This window comes from Eptatretus burgeri, chromosome 12, assembly GCF_056783735.1.
Source record: "Eptatretus burgeri isolate ZD-2024b chromosome 12, Ebu_testis_v1, whole genome shotgun sequence".
Lineage (NCBI taxonomy): Eukaryota > Metazoa > Chordata > Myxini > Myxiniformes > Myxinidae > Eptatretus > Eptatretus burgeri.
In genome coordinates this window covers 45,016,224-45,037,399 of record NC_140972.1, presented here as the reverse complement: position 1 = coordinate 45,037,399, position 21,176 = coordinate 45,016,224, and the positions used below count along the sequence as shown (strand labels likewise).

The window sequence follows — 21,176 nt, the reverse complement described above, 5'->3', positions numbered from 1 at the left end:
GATCGATCGATCCTGGATCGATCGATCTCGATCGATCGACTGATCGATTGATCTTCACTCGATCGGATCCTGATCGATCGATCTCTGATCGATCGATCTCTCGATCGATCGATCCTGGATCGATCGACTGATCGATCGATCTCCTGATCGATCGATCTCTCTGATCGATCGATCTCCTGATCGATCGATCCTGATCGATCGACTGATCGATCGACTGATCGATCGATCTCCTCGATCGATCGATCTCCTGATCGATCGATCTGATCGATCGATCTCCTGATCGATCGATCTCCTCGATCGATCGATCCTGATCGATCGATCTCTCGATCGATCGATCTCGACTGATCGATCGATCTCTCGATCGATCGATCTCCATCGGATCTCGATCTCTCGATCTCTGATCCTCTGGATCTCTGATCTCTCGATCTGATCTCTCGATCTTCGATCTCTCGATCTCTGATCTCTCTGATCTGATCTCTCGATCTCTGATCTCCTCGATCTCTCGATCTCGATCTCTCGATCTCGATCTCTCGATCTCTGATCTCTGGATCTCTCTGATCTCTCTCGATCTCTCGATCTCTCGATCTCTGATCTCTCTCTCTCGATCTCTCTGATCTCTCTCTCTGATCTCTCTGGATCTCTCGATCTCTCTCTGATCTCTCTCTCGATCTCTCTCGATCTCTCGATCTCTCTGATCTCTCTCGATCTCTCGATCTCTGATCTCTCGATCTCTCTCTCGATCTCTCTCTGATCTCTGATCTCTCTCTCGATCTCTCTCGATCTCTCTCGATCTCTCGATCTCTCTGATCTCTCGATCTCGATCTCTCGATCTCTGATCTCTGATCTCTCGATCTCTCGATCTCGATCTCTCGATCTCTCGATCTTCTGATTCTCTCGATCTCTCGATCTCTCGATCTTCTGATCTCGATCTCTGATCTGATCTCTCGATCTTCTCGATCTCTCGATCTCGATCTCGATCTCTGATCTTCTCGATCTCTCGATCTCTGATCTCTGGATCTCATCTCTGATCTCGATCTCTTCGATCTCTCGATCTCTCGATCTCTGATTCGATCTCGATCTCGATCTCTCGATCTCTCGATCTCTCGATCTCGATCTCCGATCTCTCGATCTTCGATCTCTCTGATCTCTCTCTCGATCTCTCGATCTCTCGATCTCTCGATCGATCTCGATCTCTCGATCTTCTGATCTTCGATCTCGATCTCTCGATCTCTCTCTCTCGATCTCTCGATCTCTCGATCTCTCGATCTCTCGATCTCTCGATCTCTCGATCTCTCGATCTCTCGATCTCTCGATCTCTCGATCTCTCGATCTCTCGATCTCTCGATCTCTCTCTCGATCTCTCGATCTCTCTCTCGATCTCTCTCTCGATCTCTCGATCTCTCTCTCGATCTCTCTCTCGATCTATCTCTCGATCTATCTCTCGATCTATCTCTCGATCTATCTCTCTCTCTCTCTCTCTCTCTCTCTCTCTCTCTCTCTCTCTCTCTCTCTCTCTCTCTCTCTCTCTCTCTCTCTCTCTCTCTCTCTCTCTCTCTCTCTCTGCAGCTGACTCTGCTTGCCTGGCTCTTTCATGAGCAGAACTATCAGCAGTAAGACGTGTCTCCGTCTCCGTCTCCGTCTCCGTCTCCGTCTCCGTCTCCGTCTCCGTCTCCGTCTCCGTCTCCGTCTCCCTCTCCCTGCAGCTGACTCTGCAGCTGACTCTGCTTGCCTGGCTCTTTCATGAGCAGAACTATCAGCAGTAAGATGACTCTCTCTCTCTGCAGCTGACTCCGCTTGCCTGGCTCTTTCATGAACAGATCTATCAGCAGTAAGACGACTCTCTCTCTCTCTCTGCAGCCGACTGTGCTTGCCTGGCTCTTTCATGAGCAGATCTATCAGCAGTTAGCTGTTGCCATGCGTGTGTCGTTGGAGAATTCAAATAACAGGAGGAGAAAGTGTATGTTTAAAAAGTCAACGAATACGAACATTTTGTATTTCAAAAAACCCTAGCGTTTTTAACCATGAAGCCTTTTGTTAGGATTAATATGCCGGTGCACTAGTCGAAAGCCTTTTTATTTTTATTTTTTAAATGGAAATTTTTTTAAATATTTTTTTTAATATGTATATATTTTCATTTTTATGTAAAGCCACTTCGCGCATCCTGGAGCTGAATGGTCGGTCTATATGTGTGGAAAGTTTCATCAAGATCGGTTCACTGGGCTAGGAGGTTATTGGTTACAAACAAACAAACAGACAGAAGGACTGCCATTTATGTAGTAGCTAGAGTTGAATCTCCTTTAGCAACTGACTGACCGACTGACTGACAACATGCACGCCTTTAGGAACAGATGAGGATAACCAATAAAAATAGGACCGCGTCCTGAAGCTCACCTGTATCAGGAGCAACAGTCACTGAAACCCTCCGCAAATCCCGTTAGACCTCGATTTTTTTTATTGCCATGAACAAACTTTCGTACATCATGGGTGATGAAGGTTGCGCTCAAGTTTCATCAAAATTGTGTATGTAGTTTTGGAGAAGAGAGCAAATATGTATTTTCATTGGTCAACCCCACCCCCCCCCACTCCCCCCCCGCCCCCGTAGACCTCTTAAATGAGCGCAGATTTTGATGCCCTTCAATACATCTTCGTTACACATCAGATATGATGCTTGTGGCAAAGTTTCATCCAAATCGTGTGTTTGGTTCAAGCGATAATGACTGAAGTGTTTCCGAACTGACCGACTGACTCACTCATTCAATCACCTACAGACACTGCTCGACTGCATAAGCTCACCAGACAAAAGTCCAGGTGAGCTAACAACTCCAGCAGTGATAAACAATGAAACTGAGGGGGTAAAGCAAGGTTATGTTTGTGTTACATTAAAATAAATGAGTGGGGGATTCTTCCAGGTTGGCTGGTCTTCAGCACAGTAAATTACATAATACATATTTTTTGCATACAGAATCAAGGCTTGTGGAAGAGCAAGAACACTGAATGGAACAGGATGCACCAGGACAAAAGGAAAATAAGAGGGGGGGGGGAAATGGGGAACACCAACAGTGGAGTTGAAGGACAATATAGAGGGAGACATGAAGAAATAATGGGTATGGGGAGGAATGGGGGGCAGGAAAGGATGCATGGGGTGGACAATATGGATCCAGAAGGAAACTCTCAGGAAAGAAAACCTGGAAATTTGGAAGGAGTGGGGGTTGGGGTGGGGGTTAATGAGGGTAGAAAAGATAATGATTTTGGTTTTTTCTAAATTAAGAGATCATAGGCTCTTAATGCAGTTTTTGTTAAACATTTACAAAAACTAATTGAGATAACATCACAAATGACTTCATTTAAAATATTTATAACATACACTGGACTTTGTTGCCCAAATTGATGTTGTCTCACAACTGCCAATAACATCGAGTGAACTAGGCAGAATCTATAAGCAATGACATGTCACACATTTTATCAAACTATACTAGATTTCTAATTTATTACACAGTTTAACTTGTTAATAAGCAAACTGGCCTCTCAACTCTCACAATCCAGTGGAGACCCACACAATTTGGGACATGCTCTCATGTTCTCATCATCAACGACCATACCTAGTGCCGTAATGGTTAGAACATCCACTCTGAGTTTGAACCCTGGCTGAGTCATTGCAACATAAATGCTGGAAAACCACCAGAGAGAAATTTTTGAATGAAAGTTGTTGCATTTGATGAGACATGGTTTCATGATTTAATGCCAGAGAGACAGTCATACAGCATGGAGTTGAGACATTTCTGATACCCACCAGCAAAAAAACAAAAAGAAAAAAAAACTTCAGGGTTCAGTCAACAGACAGAAAGCATACAAATGTTTTGGGAACTTCATGGTACAATACAAAATGTGGAAGGACTTGTTGCCCAATTAAGTGAGACAACAAATAAGCAGACAATGGTCAGGTATGGTCTCAGGGGTACGATGATATAGTACTCAAGTGGCATACATGTGACCATGACTATTTTTATGGCGATAGGTGGGGAAGCTCCACATCGACCCCCATACAGTTCAGCCATGTCACCCTGTGAATGCCATCGCTTATGACCATAGAACATCTGGGTGGAATCAAATTTACAAATCATGAAGATTTCAACGAGTTATGAAAACGTCAAATCTCAAAATGACGACGTATCTACAGGTTTATACACAGATGGCATCAAGGTGCAACGATAAATGGGACAAGTTCAATTCAACCTCAAACTACCATTGTAAGTTCATATCTGGCAATGCAGTCCAACATTTCCAGTCACAATACTTCAAATCTGTAAATAACCCAGTTATTTCGTAATATGGCTCAATTAGACACCCACATAACACAACACCATGGTGGCTGCTCAAACAAGGCAAACTCACACTGTCGGTCCTGCCAAATACGAGTGAGCGTAGAGAGCAGCTGCTTGCATGGCTTCTTGGGCAAAGCCTTCCAACTAAGGGCCTTCTTCTCGTCACTCCTAAAGCAGAACAACACTTTGAGATGTGGTTAGTGCCAAATCCATTGATCTACTTGCGCAGGAAATTGGTGAGTTGTAGAAAAGCAAATAAGGAAAATGCTTTCAAAATATCAAACAATCTTTTAAAAAAAAAAAAATAAGCAAATAATGATCAAATATCAACTAAACAAATGACAATTACAGAAAATGGTTTAATGTGCAATTTCTCTAAAATGTTTTCATGAGCATCTACTTGGGCCTTCAATGGTTCATATTATTCTTTCACAAAACAATTCAATCAATTATTCCAGGAATCAATGCAGTCATGAGAACACAGTGTGAAACGAAGACAATTGGTTTCGCAAATGGTGTTTACTGACTTAGGCTTCTTTAATTTTTGTATACAGTCAAAGCTCGTGGAAGAGCTAGAACACTGAATGGATCAGGATGAAACAGAACAAAAGGAACAGAAGGGGGAGAAGGGGGGGGGGTTGTGGGCACCAATAGCAGAGTTGAAGGACAAGATTGAAGGAAACTCGGACAAACAATGGGTGTGGGGAGGAATGGGGGGCAGGAAAGGATGCATGAGGTAGACAAGATGAATACAGAAGCAAACTCTTCGGAAGGGAAAACTGGAACTATAGAAGGAGGTGGGCTTGCGGGTGGGAATCAATCGCTGAACCCCCCCTCCCCTCCCACCCTTCCCCTCCCCCCCCTTACCATTAATGTTTATTTTTATTTTTTTTTAATGTTGAAGGTTCCAGTCACGGACTAAATAGTCTTCATTGAAAGCCAGGCCTTAAATAAAGAAAAATAAGAGAGAGAATGTAAAGTGAGGAGTAAAAATGAGTGAGTAACAAAAGTGTATGACGTTTGTTTGCAAGAAAGAGATATTGAAGCTCGCCCAGTAGCAATAGTTTGAGTGAGACAGAAATAAGACCAGCAATCCTGACACGGAGAGTGTGAGATGGTTCCGGGCACCACTTTAACGCTCCCAAGTCAGAATGGTAGTACTACCCTGAGCAGTTGCTGTCTACAACCTACTACCCAAATGTCACGTAATGTCCTGATCCATTCAATGTGATTGCTCTTCCATGAGACTTGACTCTGTATATCAAAGAAAACCTATTTCTGCCACATTCCCGCAGTGTGAGCAAACAGTCCTGTAGTAATTGAGTTTTTTTTTTCCTTGGGAGCTGAAAGTTGAACTCATCTGAGACATTCAAACTATGAAGCTTTGTACCAAATTTGGTGATTCCACCCGACCTTTTTCTCCAGTTATTCTGCCGACAAAGAGACAAACACAGATGGGATCATCGCAATACATGCGTGCTGTTTATGGCCAGGGTGAAGGAACAAGACAGAGTATTTAACAATGGGGAGTTTCATCAGCATATTCCTCTGGAGCTCTAAGTAATCGCTTTCACACAACTGGGTGCTCTCTTAAAATAGATGCGTTTGCAAACAACTGGGCACACATTCGTTTTCTCTTCCTCCTCCTCATTGCAGCATTTTCATTAAGTTAGGATCGGTGGCTCAAAGAGCATGTCACAGATGCATGGCCCAAGTCTTTGATGAACCAGCTTGCCAAGCCTGACATAAGGCTGAATATGACAAGCATTTCGAATTAGGCCAGAGAAAATGCAATGATGTGCTGGAAATAACTTACCTACTTTTTGTCAAAAGACACCATGGATAACCTCCACCAACTAATGCGAGCAGACCAGTTGCCAGCTTGCCATCCATTTGAGTAACGGAGTACTTTGTGATACAATGCCCTGCCTGCGAAGTATCTGACAGTTTTAGTTGGTCAAGAGGCGAACCCAAACTAGACAAGTGAAAGGTAAGTGTGCTCCCTCTGCACCATCCTATCAGACTGAGGATATCACAACTCATAACAATTTCCTTTGCACCTTGCTGTTTATGTCTTTATAGTAAACCATGGATGGGAGCAATTAAAGGTAGCATTACTTCAGGGACTTAAAAACACAAAGAGAAGGCCACGCCAAAGTGGAACATGAAAAACACAATGATCTCTGGAGACAAGTCAACAGATGAGGCAAAAATAATTGGGAAACAGTTCAATGATGAATCAGAAGAATAGCAAAACAATAAGCTGGAAACAATACGATGTTCCCATTTCTTCAAAATCAATCCCATGGTTTTTCCCTTTGAAATATAGATCAATGTCTGTACAAGATCCAAATTCACCTCTTCCTTCAAATCCAAATCAGCAGGTTTGGTGCCACAATGCTGTTGCCAAAACACAAATCAAGTTGCCATTCAAAGCCACATCACAATTCCTTGACAAAACAGTGAAATTGAAACCTTCAGAAATCCAACTATGAACATATGAAGTTGATAACACAGCGGGGCAAAGAGCAGCACATTCTTTCCGTTAATGAGGAAACATCAAGTGAGACTCAAGGCAAATGTCAGAAAATATGATCTGGAACACATAGGAGAGATACTCATACAAATGATTGTTGGTTTAGAAATACAAAATAGATGTGCAAGTAATCAAGTATGGATGCACACTGAGCATGAGAAATTTATCGTTAGGATAAATAAAAAAAATAAGATCAATATAGCACACACATATGTTTGATTACTATTCACCCCCCACCCACTCCAAACTCCCTCCCAAGTGCCACGTACTGATATATCGTGTTTGTGTCTACATCAACGCTGAGCACGTCAGCAGGTGGATCATACAAGTCAAAATAGCGAGAGTCGATGCCGACAATGAAAGGGCAAGGAGCGCTGAGCACGTCAGCCAGTGAGAGCGGACACAGTGGGATGTATGGGCACTGCCAGTGGAATGGGAAGATGAGCTGTAGGAACAACAAACATTACAATTACCTGCTTTATACACAATACACATGCACACCTTATTCTCTTTTTGCAAAAGTTCGTTTTTAGGCTTGTAGCCTGGCCAAATCATACATTTTATGGAATGAACCTAGGGTTCACTAACCTATGTTATGAAAGACATTTTCTGTGTGTAATAGCCACCTCAGCATCAATGTGAGGGCTTCTGGTTCGTTTTTAATGTGAGATTTCATTTCAAATCCTCAATCCTCCTTGTAATTTGTGTAAAAGTACACCAGAGTCTTTAACGTCATCGTACCGCATATAATTTCTACAAGCTCAATCATGCATAAGTCTTTGATAATTGAAATAAACAAATAAATAAATGAGAGAAAAAGAAAAAAAAGTGCATACCGAAACAAGGGCCTCAGCTATACTTGTCTGAATTGCAGGCCGCAGAGAGTGAATTAGGACTTTGCTTTCCAAAAGTGCTGAAAGCAACAGAAGTACAGCATTCTCTGGGCCCAGGTTGAGCAGGAGAGAGGAGAAGGAGGCACCACTGCCAGGACACAGAGGAATTGATTTACAGTAAGAGATCACAAATCGGCTAATCAAGAAAAAATATCAGCAGGAAAGGAAGGGTAAATTTGGCCTAATGTCAGATTAATCAAAAATAGAATACTTTATCACAGCGTTGTTTGCTGACTTTAATTGCAGAAAAAAAAATTGGATTCAAAAGGGCCATCTATTTGTTAAGTACGCACCATTGATGATAAGCATAAGCATTTAGTTCATAATACTTTCCTTCTTTTTGTCCCCCAACTGTGACAAGGTCAGAGATGGGGGACATTAAAATGAGCTCTGACCGGCAGATCGACCGTCCATGTACTTTTGTGCACGCGATATTTCAAAAACCGTTGAACATTGAGCTTTCATATTGCAGATATCTATTCCTCGTGACATGACCTCAACCTGATGAGATCACAGCTGTGATTGGCTGAATTATGTTGACATGGCAATCATCTTGGTAACTTGGCCTTTGTATGTGATATTTCAAAAACTGTTCAAGATCTAGCTTTCATATTACACAGATCTATTTCGCACAACACCCAAAAGGTGAGGGACCTGGAGTATCAGCTCCTTGTTGAAGCTATTTTACTACTTTATATTCAATTTTGATTCTGATATAAGAAAAATACTTTTTTTTCTTCAGTTTAAGGATAATTATTTATTTTTATATGAAGTGCTTAAAATGTGTAGAATGGTGTCATTATCATTCAGCTCACAAAGTTAATTAGAGGAACTTTCCTGCCATTTGGCCCATCTGTTTCATCAAAATCGTGCATGTAGTTTCCGAGAAGAGAGCAAATACCTATTTTGGGAGGTAGATCAATGAGAATACTTTATTCACCTAATAGACCCAATACCCCACCCAATAGACCCCCCGTAACGAGCGCAGATTTTGATGCAGTCGATAAATGTTGGTACATCATGGGCGATGAAGGTTGTGGTCAAGTTTCATTGAAATTGTATCAGTTGTTTCGGAGAAAAGAACAAATACCCCACTGTATACTCCTTAATGAGCGCAGATTTTGATGAAGTCGATAAACTTTGGTACATCAAGGATGAAGAATTTTGTGGTAGAGTTTCATCAAAATTGTGTGTAGTTTCGGAGGAGACAGCAAATACCTATTTTAGGGGGTCAAAAACCCCACTGTATAGCCCTTAATGAGTGCATATTTTGATGCGGTCGATACACTTTGGTACATCACTGGTGATGAAGGTTGTGGTCAAGTTTCATTGAAATTATGTGCAGTTTTTGAGAAGAAAGCAAATACCTATTTATTTATTTATTTATTTATTTGGGGGGGGGCAATAAAAAAACCCCACAGACTCCCTAAATGAGCGCAGATTTTGATGCAGTCAATACACCTTCGTTAGGCATCAGATATGAAGATTGTGGCCAAGTTTCATCAAAATCGTGTGTTTAGTTCAAGCAACTATGACTGAAGCGTTTACGGACTGACTGACTGACACTCATTCACTCACCTACGGACACTGCTCAATCGCATAGGCTCACCTGACTAAATTCCAGGTGAGCTAAAAAGGATAGAGCATTGGCAAACAACCAGAGGTTGGGAACCATTGTACAGGATTGATGGGCCTAATTGCCTCCTGCTGTGTTGAAGTTCCTGAAAGGGAACATATTATTACTCGTATAAAGCCCTTCAAAAATGATGGGTTGGAGTTATATTATTAAACCAAGTGGCTTTTACAGATTATATCACATATTTCCTGTATTTTGCAAATACAGGAAAAATTGGAAACCAAGAAAAATGTTTTTCAATTTTTTTTTTGTCCTGAAAAAAAATAGATTGTAGTGAACACCCAGTCATTATGTATTCGGGTCTTCGGGGCCATTGGGGTCTTTTGGGTCCTCAGGGTCTTTTGGGTCCCTGAGTCCTTTGGGTCTTTTGTGTCCTCAGGGCCCTCTGGGTTTTTGAAGACTTTTGGGTCATCTGGGTCTTTTGGGTCTTGAGTGTCCTCAGGGGCTTTTGACAAAAGTGAACACCCAGTCGTGTTAAAAGAATGGACTTCAAAACCAGACTTAAATCGTGCTGATGAAGGGGGACAGACAAATACACAAACACCCACTGTGTTTTATATCGGTAGATAACCAAAAATCATGTCTTTTTCTTACTTGTCCTCACTGCCTTCATGAACAAAATGCTTGCAGATATCAAAGAATGCAATATCAAAATGGCTATTGAAGCAAGACAAAAATGACGTCAGACGTACCACAAGGGCAGAGGAGTCAACACTGGTTGCGACAACATGAGAGAGTCATGCGATGAGAGCTGTGGTTAAGGATGGTACACACAACACACACATCGTAAATAAGACCATCAGATGCAATGCAACATCACCTCCTCCTCATCATCATCATCATCATCATCCACTTGCACTCCTCTAAAGGAACCCCAAAGTTTGAACATCTACCTGAACCATGATCCGTGGCCTTTGAGATGAAGGAAATGGAACATTGTGCATGAAGTGGTAAATATGCCTGAAAAAAAAAACAACAAACAAACAAAGGGAATAAAATCTAAAAGCTTGCCACAATCTTTCACTCTGCTCAGCAATGGGTAGTGATGCTTTTGCATGAGATTATACAACGCACAAAGGAATCGGAAAAACTCAAAAATAACTAATCAGCTGATAGTAACCAATAAAATAACTAATTTTTATCTTTAAAAGAAAATTTGTTAATTACCTCTGCCGCCAGAGGTGGGCAGAGGTTATGTTTTCACCCCTGTTTGTTTGTCTGTGAACAGGATATCTCAAAAACTTATACGGATTTTGACAAAACTTGGGGGTCAGGTTGGGTGTGTCAGAAGGACGAATCGATTTGATTTTGGTGAAGATCCAGATACTAGAATTTACAAAAATTATGATTTTCAAGCACGATATTTCAAAAAGCTATGGATGGGTTATGACAAAACTTTGTGGACTGATTGGGTAGGTGACAAGAACAAGCTGACAACCTTCTGGTACCCCGAGGTAATGTGAACCATATCGACTAACAAAAGGACAACAGTGACATACTGATCAGCCAATCGATCAGAAAACTCACATTTCAATAGGGATGAGGTTGGGTCCAGACACAGAGAGGCGGTACAAGAACAGCAGCAATTTGCGAAAAGCCTCAAAGAATGGCCACCGTGAGAGCAAACAAATGCTCTTGTTTCCATGGGCCACCTTGTTCTGGATGGGTTGGTGGTCAAGAACACCGAGCATACCCAGCTGAGCCCTTTGGCGATCGGTCAGTCGCTCCGACGGAAACAACTCATAGAACTGAATGGCTGCACCATACACCTGGCCAAGCATGAATACATGTCAGAATAATGGAAAAATACAGATAATTAAATGATAACCACCAAAGCTTCTGCTCTTCCATAATAAGTGTGTGTGTGTGTGTGTGTGTGTGTGTGTGTGTGTGTGTGTGTGTGTGTGTGTGTGTGTGTGTGTGTGTGTGTGTGTGTGTGTGTGTGTGTGTGTGTGTCCTCCATAACTCCAAAACCATGAAACCGAGCAGCCCCAAACTTTGCATGCACACGAAGGAAACTCCAAGGAAGTGCAAGAGTGAAAATTGGGTGTTTGAGTCAATTAAAACACCCCCTTTGAAGATAATTAACGGCCATATTTAATTATATCCTTTATTTAGTAAGGCATCATCCTTGGTCAGCCCTCTGCCAGCTTGCTGGGTTCTTTGGTCAGCCGTTCCTTATCAACAATTTCATTGGAGTGCCTCAAGTGGTGTGCGGATCGATTCGAAAGTACTCACTTCCAACCATGGAATTGAAAGGAATCGAGAAGTGAACCACAATAGACGTCAACTCCGAGTAATTCCTACTTGATAAAAAGCAGCGTTTTAAAAAAAATAAAAATTGGGGGGTGGGGGGTTCGTCCCTGTTGGGCACTTTCCGGTTGCACATGGCCTGGTAATGTATTAATTGAAAATGAACACACCCCTGGGGCATCCCGTTTGCAATATACAGTAGCAGCAAAAGCAAGTCACTTACAAACTAAACACGCCTCAAGGGCGTGTTCATTTTAAATGAATAGCAAGGCATTTGGAGTTGGCCGGTCAAGCGTGCTGATTGCTTTGCTGACAGACCGGTAGGCAATACATCGACGATAAAGTCTTGACAAAATATTGTTCAAAAGGTCGAGAACTGCAGTTTGGAACTATTTTGGGAAAGTTGAAGAAGACAGTCTGAAAGTTGCATGCTCACTTTGTTCAATAGACCTTGCTCATTTCTGCAATATGCCTGGTGTTGGCTTAATGGCTAGAGTGGTGGGCTTGGGATCCTAGGATCCTGAGTTCAAATCCCACTTGGCTGTTTAATTAATACCAGGTGAGGATGACTACCTGTCATCCTTCCGAGGTCGGCAAAATGAGTGCCAGCTTGCTGGTATCCTGCGTCGGAGTGGCGACCTGTCCAGGATTGTGCTCAATAGCCAAGGGGACTACCAAGGCAGCACCAATGCTCTGCACAGAGTATGGTCCCAATGGATGGATGGATTACTGCTAAAACGTATGAAAACCAAACACCAGAGTAAGTACCTATTAGCGACGGTTGAGAACGCGGATTGAAAGAAACCAAAGTCTGCAACAACAAGAAGTTCGCTTTCGCAATTGATGATCAAAGTACTTTCGCCCCGGTACGCTGCTTACCCCGCCCCCACCACTCCTCACTCTGCCAGCCTGATAGTCCCTTTCCCCTCCCCTACCCCTCTTTGCTCTCCCACCCTCTTCTCTCTTTCCCATCCCCTTCCTCATTCTCCCCTCCCTCCTTGCTCCCCATCCTCTCTCCCCCCTTCCCAGCTCCCACGCAACTCCTCCTACACTCCCCCCTTCTTTCTCCTCCAACCCTCTCCTCTTCCTCCCTATCTCTCTTTAACCCCCACCCACCCCCCCAACCTCCTCGTATTCCCATCATTAAAGTGATGGGTGGTATTTAGTTATTCATCAATATACAAGTTTTTACAGTTCTCCTACAATATTATCATGTCAATAAAAGAAAGCAAATGCTCATCTATACAAGGTTTGCACACCAACTGTATTTTACCCTCAGCAAAGGAGAGGGTATTGCATTTGGGTCCTTTCGTCTTTGTTTCTTTGTCCGCACAGAACGTCAGCGTTTTTCTCTGCAACCGCTTGTTGGATTCACATAAAATTTTCACCATAGGAGTGACTACTCATGCAGAATGTTTCAATGATAATTATGACGTCATAGATCACGTGGTGTTGCAGCCATGTTGGAAAAAAGGAAAAACTTTGAAACTCTATCTCTGAAACAGCACCAAGGAAAAAATTGAAACTTAGCACATGGCAAGTACTCCACATCCGGGGAATAAATGCGATTTTGTTATAACGTCATGGGTCTTAGTTATGACATAAATGCATACGTAGAACGCTACATCTGATCAGTATGAACATTTTTGTGGGCCATCTAGGGATAAATTGATCATCGTCAATGCCAATGTCACATGGTTCAGCAGCCATATTGTTTTTTTTAAACCTTCAAAAATCTTCTTCTCTGAAACGGCTGAACAGATGGAGGCAAAACTTTTCAGATATGACTGCCTATCCACGAGGGACTAAACGTTCATGCCTATGATGTCATAGGTCACATGGTTTGGCAGCCATATTGGATTTACCCTAAAAACTATTTAAAAAAAAATCTTCTACCGAATGGCTGGATAAATGGAGGGGAAACATCACACACGTTCCCAAAGCCTTGAGGACACCAGGGTTTTCATGAATATAATTGATAGGCCATATGGTCTGGCAGCCACATTGCATTGAACAAAAATCTTCAAAAAATTATTTCTACTGAAGCATTTAATCGATGGACGTGAAACTTCACAATTATGATCTGGTAGCGATGAGGAATATAGCTTTTAAATTTCAACCTGATTGGACACATGATCTGGCAGCCAGAATTATTTCGTTTTTTGATATGGGTTCTTTTTTATTTTTTGAATGAGGTTCACTTGGCTGCGCATGGATGGGTTTGAGGGTAGAGGAGTCGCAGCTGAATCCTGAATCCTATCCAGGTTCCTCCTGATGACATCATCTTTGCGTTTTGCTTGTTCGGGTTCCTTCTGATTACTCCAATACAGGACTGTACCTATTTGGTCTTCCATTTGATTTGAATTGAATTTATTTTAATCCCATTATAAATTCAATTGAATAATAATAAATGTCATGGGTCAGGGTCAGGTGTCCGATCAAAGCGGGATGTCTTGGTACCTGGTCATCACTGCGAGCAGTCATAAAGTGGCCATTCTAGTAATGTCTCTGTTAATTACGTAATACACCAGTACATAAGCACCATACAAAATACACGACAAAACCACACAAACACGAGAAAAAAAAAGTCCTGCGAGGGTCTGCAATCTCTGATTGCTCTTTTTCTTGTTTGATTATGCGATTAGGATATAAAAAATTTCAGACAACGATGTATCATTTCAGAAATATACAAGGGCAAATATAATGAAAGTCACTTTTGCAAATAAATGTTGAACTTTGGAAGTCTCCCAACTTGATACACAGATAACACCACTTTACTTTGGATGATCCCCAAAACTGTATTTTGCCACGATGTACCAAGAATCCACGTTAGGACAGAATGTGCAAGTGACCGAGGTAGAAAGCAAAAAAAGAAAGAAATGAAGGTAGCATGTTTTGATGAATGAGAATGTTAGATTACTGAATCAGATTGCAGCATAATTTGGTGCAACAACTTAATCAAAGAAACAACATCTGAGCTTTCATCCGGATAGGAACATCTCAGGTGTTTAAGAAGATCCTTATGCCAAAACATTCAAGCAAATACTGATTGAATAAATGCCTATGTGAAAGAGTATCACATATTTACCACGAAAGCTTGCTCAAATAAGGTCTAAAGATATTCAAACATGGAAATTACACATCATCAGTAGCTGTTAAGGCAGTGTCAAAGTGCAATGTTCAACAAACAAACTCTAATGTTATTATGTATGTATGTATGTATGAATGTGTGTATGTATATATATATATATATATATATATATATATATATATATATATATATATATATATATATAAACATATATACATACACACACTGAAACGCAAAAGAAACTTATCACCTTTTAAACCTTCAAATATCAACAATAACACTGCGTGTAGTAAATGTGTGAACATATTTGTGGACAATAGTGTCCTTACTGTCAGACAAAACGGTTACAGATGGTCACTTGAACCTTCAATGGTCACTTCATAGCACAGCTGTTGAACAGCCGTTTTGACTGTCAGTGATTAGCCAAGGGGTACGGGATGATTTCAATGAGCTGCAAGTGATGTCTTGATATTGGCTTTAAAAAGGCCAGTGCAAAATGGGAATTTCAATCAACATGCCACAATTGTCAAGGGATCAACGGCAGTGTGCCTTGGGCATACTGCAAGGCGGATTGAGCTACCATGAGGTGGCACGTCACCTTGGCTGTTCACACCAGACGATATCAGCCCTGGTGTACAGACACCTTCCACAGCTCTGCAGATGACAGACCTCAATCAGGGAGGCCAAAAGTCACCACTGCAAGGCAGGACAGGCAGATGGTCCTAAGATGGCTTCAGACATTGAGGACTGAGTGGGACAGAATCCAGCAGCAATCCATCCAAAGACTGGAGGCAGTATGCGCCGACGATGCACTGCCTGTATCCAAAACAATGGTGGCCACACACGCTATTGAAAGGGGACTGACATTGCACCCTATGCTGTTCTGTACTGTAGAACAAACTTATGAGATGGTGTATCTTGGTCAAAAACTTGACATGTCATCAATAAAATGCCAATGTTTCAATTAGCAATTGTTGGTTTGTTTTATTTTGAACTGTTACAATTTTATTACATTTCAAACAAGTGGTAAGTTTCTTTTGCGTTTCAGTATATATATATATATATATATATATATATATATATATACATACATACATATATATGTATATATATATACATATATATATATATACATATACATATATATATATATACATATACATATATATATATATATACATATATACATATATATATATACATATATATATATATATACATATATATATATACATATATATATATATACATATATATATATATATACATATATATATATACATATATATATATATATACATATATATATATATATATATACATATATATATATATATACATATATATATATACATATATATATATACATATATATACACATATATATATATACACATATATATATACACACATATATATACACATATATATATATATATATATATATATATATATATATATATATATATATATATATATAAATGCAATGGAAATGGCCCTAAGTATGCTGCTAAATATAGGATTAGCCCAGATCCCCCATTAAATGCATGTTTCGCCAGGCTGTTCGGTAAAATGGATGTTACATGTGTGTCAGGAGAAATAAGAGGATGTTTATTGTTCGTGCGGTGGTGGTGTACCGAGAGCTTCCTCTTCTTCCTTCCCTTCTCCAGACGATAGGCCCCGCCCAGTCGGCTGAGGGGGAGTGAGCTGGAGAGGGAGGAGGAGCTGGGGGGGAGGAGTTTGTCAGCTTCGTAAAAGGGGCACGCCCCAAAAAGACAAGGTGGAAAAAGCAGAGAGGATGGAGATGAGCAGTCGTGCTTCGAGGCGATCGTGCGCCGGGAAGGCAAGAGAGAAACGACGGGTGTCGAGGCGCGATCTGCTGGATGAGCAGTTAGTTTTTGGAGGCGAGAAGAAAAAGAAAGCGAGTGGTGATTCTGCCGGAGAGAAAACTGAACCTGAGGTTTAGGCGGCAATCTGCTTCGAGAGGACCTGGCTGCTGTGTGAGTCTGGAGTCGGCTTCGAGAGGAAGTGATCGACAGGTTCAACCTGCCTCTCATGACAGAGCCTCTGACTGTCCCTAATGACCTCACGGCTCGACAACGTCTTGGAATCCCATGGACCCAGCCTGCCGGAGCCCGGCACCTCGATTTGGACTGGTATGCTAGACCTTGTGAGAAACCAGCTGAAACCCATAATAGACCTGACGGTCTTGTGCCGTCGACCTTATGCGGGGTCAGAGCGCGCAGAGGCCACGTGCGGTGCGACAAAGGAGGGTGAGCGCCATTTTGCCACGCAGCGTGCTCGAGCTTGGGGTGCGAATCCATGGACATCGGCTTGTTACGAGCGACATTCGTGCTTTTGGCGCTTTCCTCTCGTCCATGAAACATTACTAAGTACTCTCTCTTGTCTGCATGCTGTCTATGTCTTGTCTGCATGTCGTTTAAGGCTTATCTCGGTAGGGACCCCTTCGAAACCCGTAATCCGTATCTCTCAAGTTAAGAACAGGTTATAGATCAATTAAAACATTGTCGTGAATATTTTGCTTGTGTTGTGTTCCCCGAAGTTCCCCAATAAATCTGGCAGATTCGTATGAAGTTGCCGCTTTGAGTCAATTCGTGCAGCGCTGAGAAACAATTCGCTCAATTGGTATATAAACCGAAAATGGTTACAGACTGGTAGAAAACGCTCGGCATCTGACAAAACCAGTCTGTAACCAGGGTCTATTTCCCCAACTGGTAAGGTCCAGGAGTACGTTGGCATCACGAATGAAGACGCGTGACCCGAGGCCTGTGCCGAGCCAGCCAGCGTTATAACCCCAGAGATGGCGGTGGTGAGGCTGGCGCCGAATCTGTAACGCTTGGCTATCAAGACTCGGGTGAGAATCCCTCCACCCCGGATCCGCAACAATATATATATATATATATATATATATATATATATATATATATATATATATATATATATATATATATATATATATATATATATTTTGTTACGAATTTGGGAATTCGATTGCACACAACATACAGGTTCCTTTAGTCAGCTATGTCGATAAGTGCTTGTTCCCTAGGTAGCTCACCTTTCATTGTTTAAATGTTCAGAAATCGATTAGATGCGCTGCGGATCGATTTAATAGTTAGGGAACGAACAATGGAGACCTCCCTCCCCCTCTTCTGCGAAGAGGAAGAACCCTGCCGGCTCGTGACTCATGATGTCAACAATTCCCTCCCACCCGTGGTTGAGCGGGGGGGATGGATCACGAGGGCATGAGTCACGCCGGGCGTGGAGGAGGGGGGGGGGAGAAGGATGAGGACAATATCCTTTCTTTGTTCTTGGTTAGTACGCATTTTGCTTCGGCAGAGAGAAGTCGTTCAGCAGACCGTCGGGTCCTGCTTGGCTTGGGTTAGGGCTGAGGCCTTCGGAAGCTTTTTGCTTCGGCTGGCTCAGTGAGCTTCGGCTGGCTCAGTGAGCTTCGGCTGAGGCCTGACTCGGGAGGAGGCTTTTTGGAGGCTCTTTGCTTTGATGCTTCCATGTGCTTCGGCTTCTGCTTGGCTCGGGAGAGCTTTTTGCTTCAAGCTGCCCTGTTTGGAAGGAACTTAAGCCGGTCGCTCGGCTCGAGCTGCGAGTGGTTGCTTCTTCTTCTTGGTTCGTGGAGCTCTTTGCTCTCCATTTTGGTTCCCGGCTTGGTGCGACTCATCGGCCTCTTAGTGGAGGTGGTTCCTCGGGGAAGCGATGCATCGATGGGAAGGATCGGCGCCTCGTCTCACCAGCACGTGTTGAGAAGCACGGGAGGTGGTTCCTCGGGGAAGCGACGCATCGACGGGAAGGATCGCGGCTCGGTGATTAGATCCAGCTCGCTCTCGCTGGAGCCCAGGTCCGAACAACTTGAAGACCACACGAGGTGGAGAGGTTCGAGATAGGCTCTGGGTTTCAGTTCACCTGTCCTCTGAGCTGGAGCTCGTTATTAAAGGCCTCTACCACCATTTCTTGGGTGTGTGTGTGTGTGCATCCGTGTGTCCGTGGGCCCGTCTAATAAGTAGGAACTGCTGTTGAGTGCAAGTGACTGTACATAATAAGTAGACGGTTGTAGTTCTTTTGTCATGCTTTTGTTGCATACGCGTTTTGCCTTGTTTAATTGCATACGTGCTTTATTATAATAAATGTCCTTGTGTGAATGTAAACCTGTTCGTTGCGTCCATTCCCTCATTGAATTGCCCCATCTTGCACTCAGAATATAGTTGGTTTTTAAATAGCCGATAAATAGAATCGGGTCTGGCGAGGTCTGGCGATAATATCCGCTCGGTTATCCCAGCCTCACCCCTCCCCGCAACGACAAACCCTGCGAGAGGAACGTGAAGCAACGACGCCCTGGAAAAGGCAAAGAAAAGCCCCGATCGAAGAGAAAAAAACGCCCTGCTTCTGGAAGTTTCCTGCGAGAGCTGGAAGAAGGGGCAGGAGAGATCAGGGCGGGCGGAGCTCGAGATAAAAGGGCGCGCTGAACGCAAGGTTGTGGTTGTTGTGTGTGGAGGAGAGGGAAGAGAGTTGTGTCAGAGTTGTGGGCAGTGTGTGGAGCCGCGGTAGGGAGCTGGAGAGAGCGGAGCCAATGCACGCGGCCTGCCGTACCGTGCCTTACCGTGGGTCTCTGGAGAGGGGACGTCAAGGGTCGCCCTAGCGAGTCACCACGAGGGGGAAGGTAACCAGCCCAGCCTCTCGGAGCCTTTGCGGTCCACTCAGCTCCATGCTTATAAAGACCCCAAGAGGTCCAGTCTACCCCCTAGCCTTTGATGGGGTTTTTCCTTTGTTTCTTTGCATGAACGTTGTGGCGCCATGTCCGTAAGTAAACCTGTTGTTAAGTGCATTGTGTACATAATAGATAGACGGTAGTAGCTCTTTTGCATTGCTTTTGTTGGTTGTATACTTGCATGCGTGTTCGGCATTGCATAATTGCATACCTGCACGACTGCATCACCGTTTACATGTGCTTTGTAAATAAATGTGCTTGTTTGAATGTTGACCCGTTCGTTGCGTCCTCTTCCCTTAATTGAGCTGCCGTTCTGCGTCCGGAATATAGTTGGTTGTTAAATAACCGATAATAGAATCGGGTCCAACGGGGCCTCGCGATAATACCCCGCTCGGTTATCCCAAAACTAAGCGAGCTGCTTAAGCGGCTCGTTTCAAGCGAGCCCCGTTGAGGTGCAGTCTCTCGGTAGTCTGCCCGCGCGATTAATTAGGTATATCGACAATTCGGCGATTGACCCTGTAGCGCGGGTAGAGTGTTGACTAGGCTGTGGTGTGCTCAAAATACACCCGTAGCGGGGTTCCGGCGTTTGATCCGGAAGGCTGCGACTAGATTGTCCGTCCCGTGGGCGAGAGCGGCCGCCATTGGCTCGAAGCGGTCGTCCGCACGCCGGCGGACGGAAATCCACAACAATATACATGTATATATGTTTACACACACACAAAATGATTATATATATTATATATATATATATATATATATATATATATATATATATATATATATATATATATATATATATATATATATATATATATATATATATATATATATATATATATACACAAGTATATATTCATACATACATAAATTTAGACAGTGAATAATTATGAGAGCATGTTGAAAAGTAATGCATTCTATTCCTTTTCTCCAAAATAGGAAAATATATTTAAATAAAACAAAGATGGATACCAACATCAATCTTTATTCTCCCATGGTGCACATCTATTTCTCAACATAATCATAATCATGACTGTGGTTCACACATTTCTGCCAAGCTTCAAGTAGTTTTGTGATTCCGTCATGATTGAATTGTACATCCTGCTGACTTAACCAGCGCTTCACAGAGACTTTGACGTCATCGTCAGAAGAAAAATGTTCTCCACAGTGGTGTTCCTTAAAGTTTGGGGAAGAGATGAAAATCTGACAGAGCCAAGTCAGGGCTAGTGATCCTTTGTGGTGGTACTCAATTGACTGCCTCTTATTGTCAGGATCGTAATGGTGCACCCAACTCTCACCTCTCGGCATCTCATCCCAACAACCATCTCCAGTGCTTCAAGATTCACAGCACACACAATGGCACGATGCCCTTTGCCACCTTGACTCATGAAGCACAGAAACGTTTTGTATCATATTTACGAAACTTCGAACCCAGTGGTGTGAAGAACTAATGTGCGGACTGCACTTTGTTTCATTCAAATATCTTTGCCTGTTTTGGAGAAGAAAAAAAAAATAGGAGGCATTGCTTTTCACAACACCCTCGTATGTATATGTATATATATATATATATATATATATATATATATATATATATATATATATATATATATATATATATATATATATATATATATACATATATACATATATATATATATATATATATATATATATATATATATATATAAAAATATTGTTGCTGATTTG

The 21,176-nt window shown here is 42.3% G+C and overlaps 1 protein-coding gene across 8 annotated transcripts in view; it reads right to left on the bottom strand.

Annotated features, from left to right (window-relative positions):
- LOC147015523 (C-myc promoter-binding protein-like) overlaps positions 1 to 21,176 on the bottom strand; it is a 215,415-nt gene that overhangs the window by 94,621 nt on the left and 99,618 nt on the right. For all 8 annotated transcript variants that reach the window (XR_015050358.1, XM_085850314.1, XM_085850313.1 and 5 more), the window contains 6 exons: positions 10,915 to 11,156; positions 10,281 to 10,347; positions 10,080 to 10,138; positions 7,695 to 7,839; positions 7,128 to 7,303; positions 4,393 to 4,490 (listed from right to left, as the gene is read on the bottom strand). Coding sequence is in view for 7 of the 8 variants with exons in the window: in XM_085850314.1 (XP_085706440.1) it covers positions 4,393 to 4,490; positions 7,128 to 7,303; positions 7,695 to 7,839; positions 10,080 to 10,138; positions 10,281 to 10,347; positions 10,915 to 11,156 (787 nt within the window). In the remaining variant the exon portion in view is untranslated. The remainder of the gene's footprint in view (positions 1 to 4,392; positions 4,491 to 7,127; positions 7,304 to 7,694; positions 7,840 to 10,079; positions 10,139 to 10,280; positions 10,348 to 10,914; positions 11,157 to 21,176) is intronic.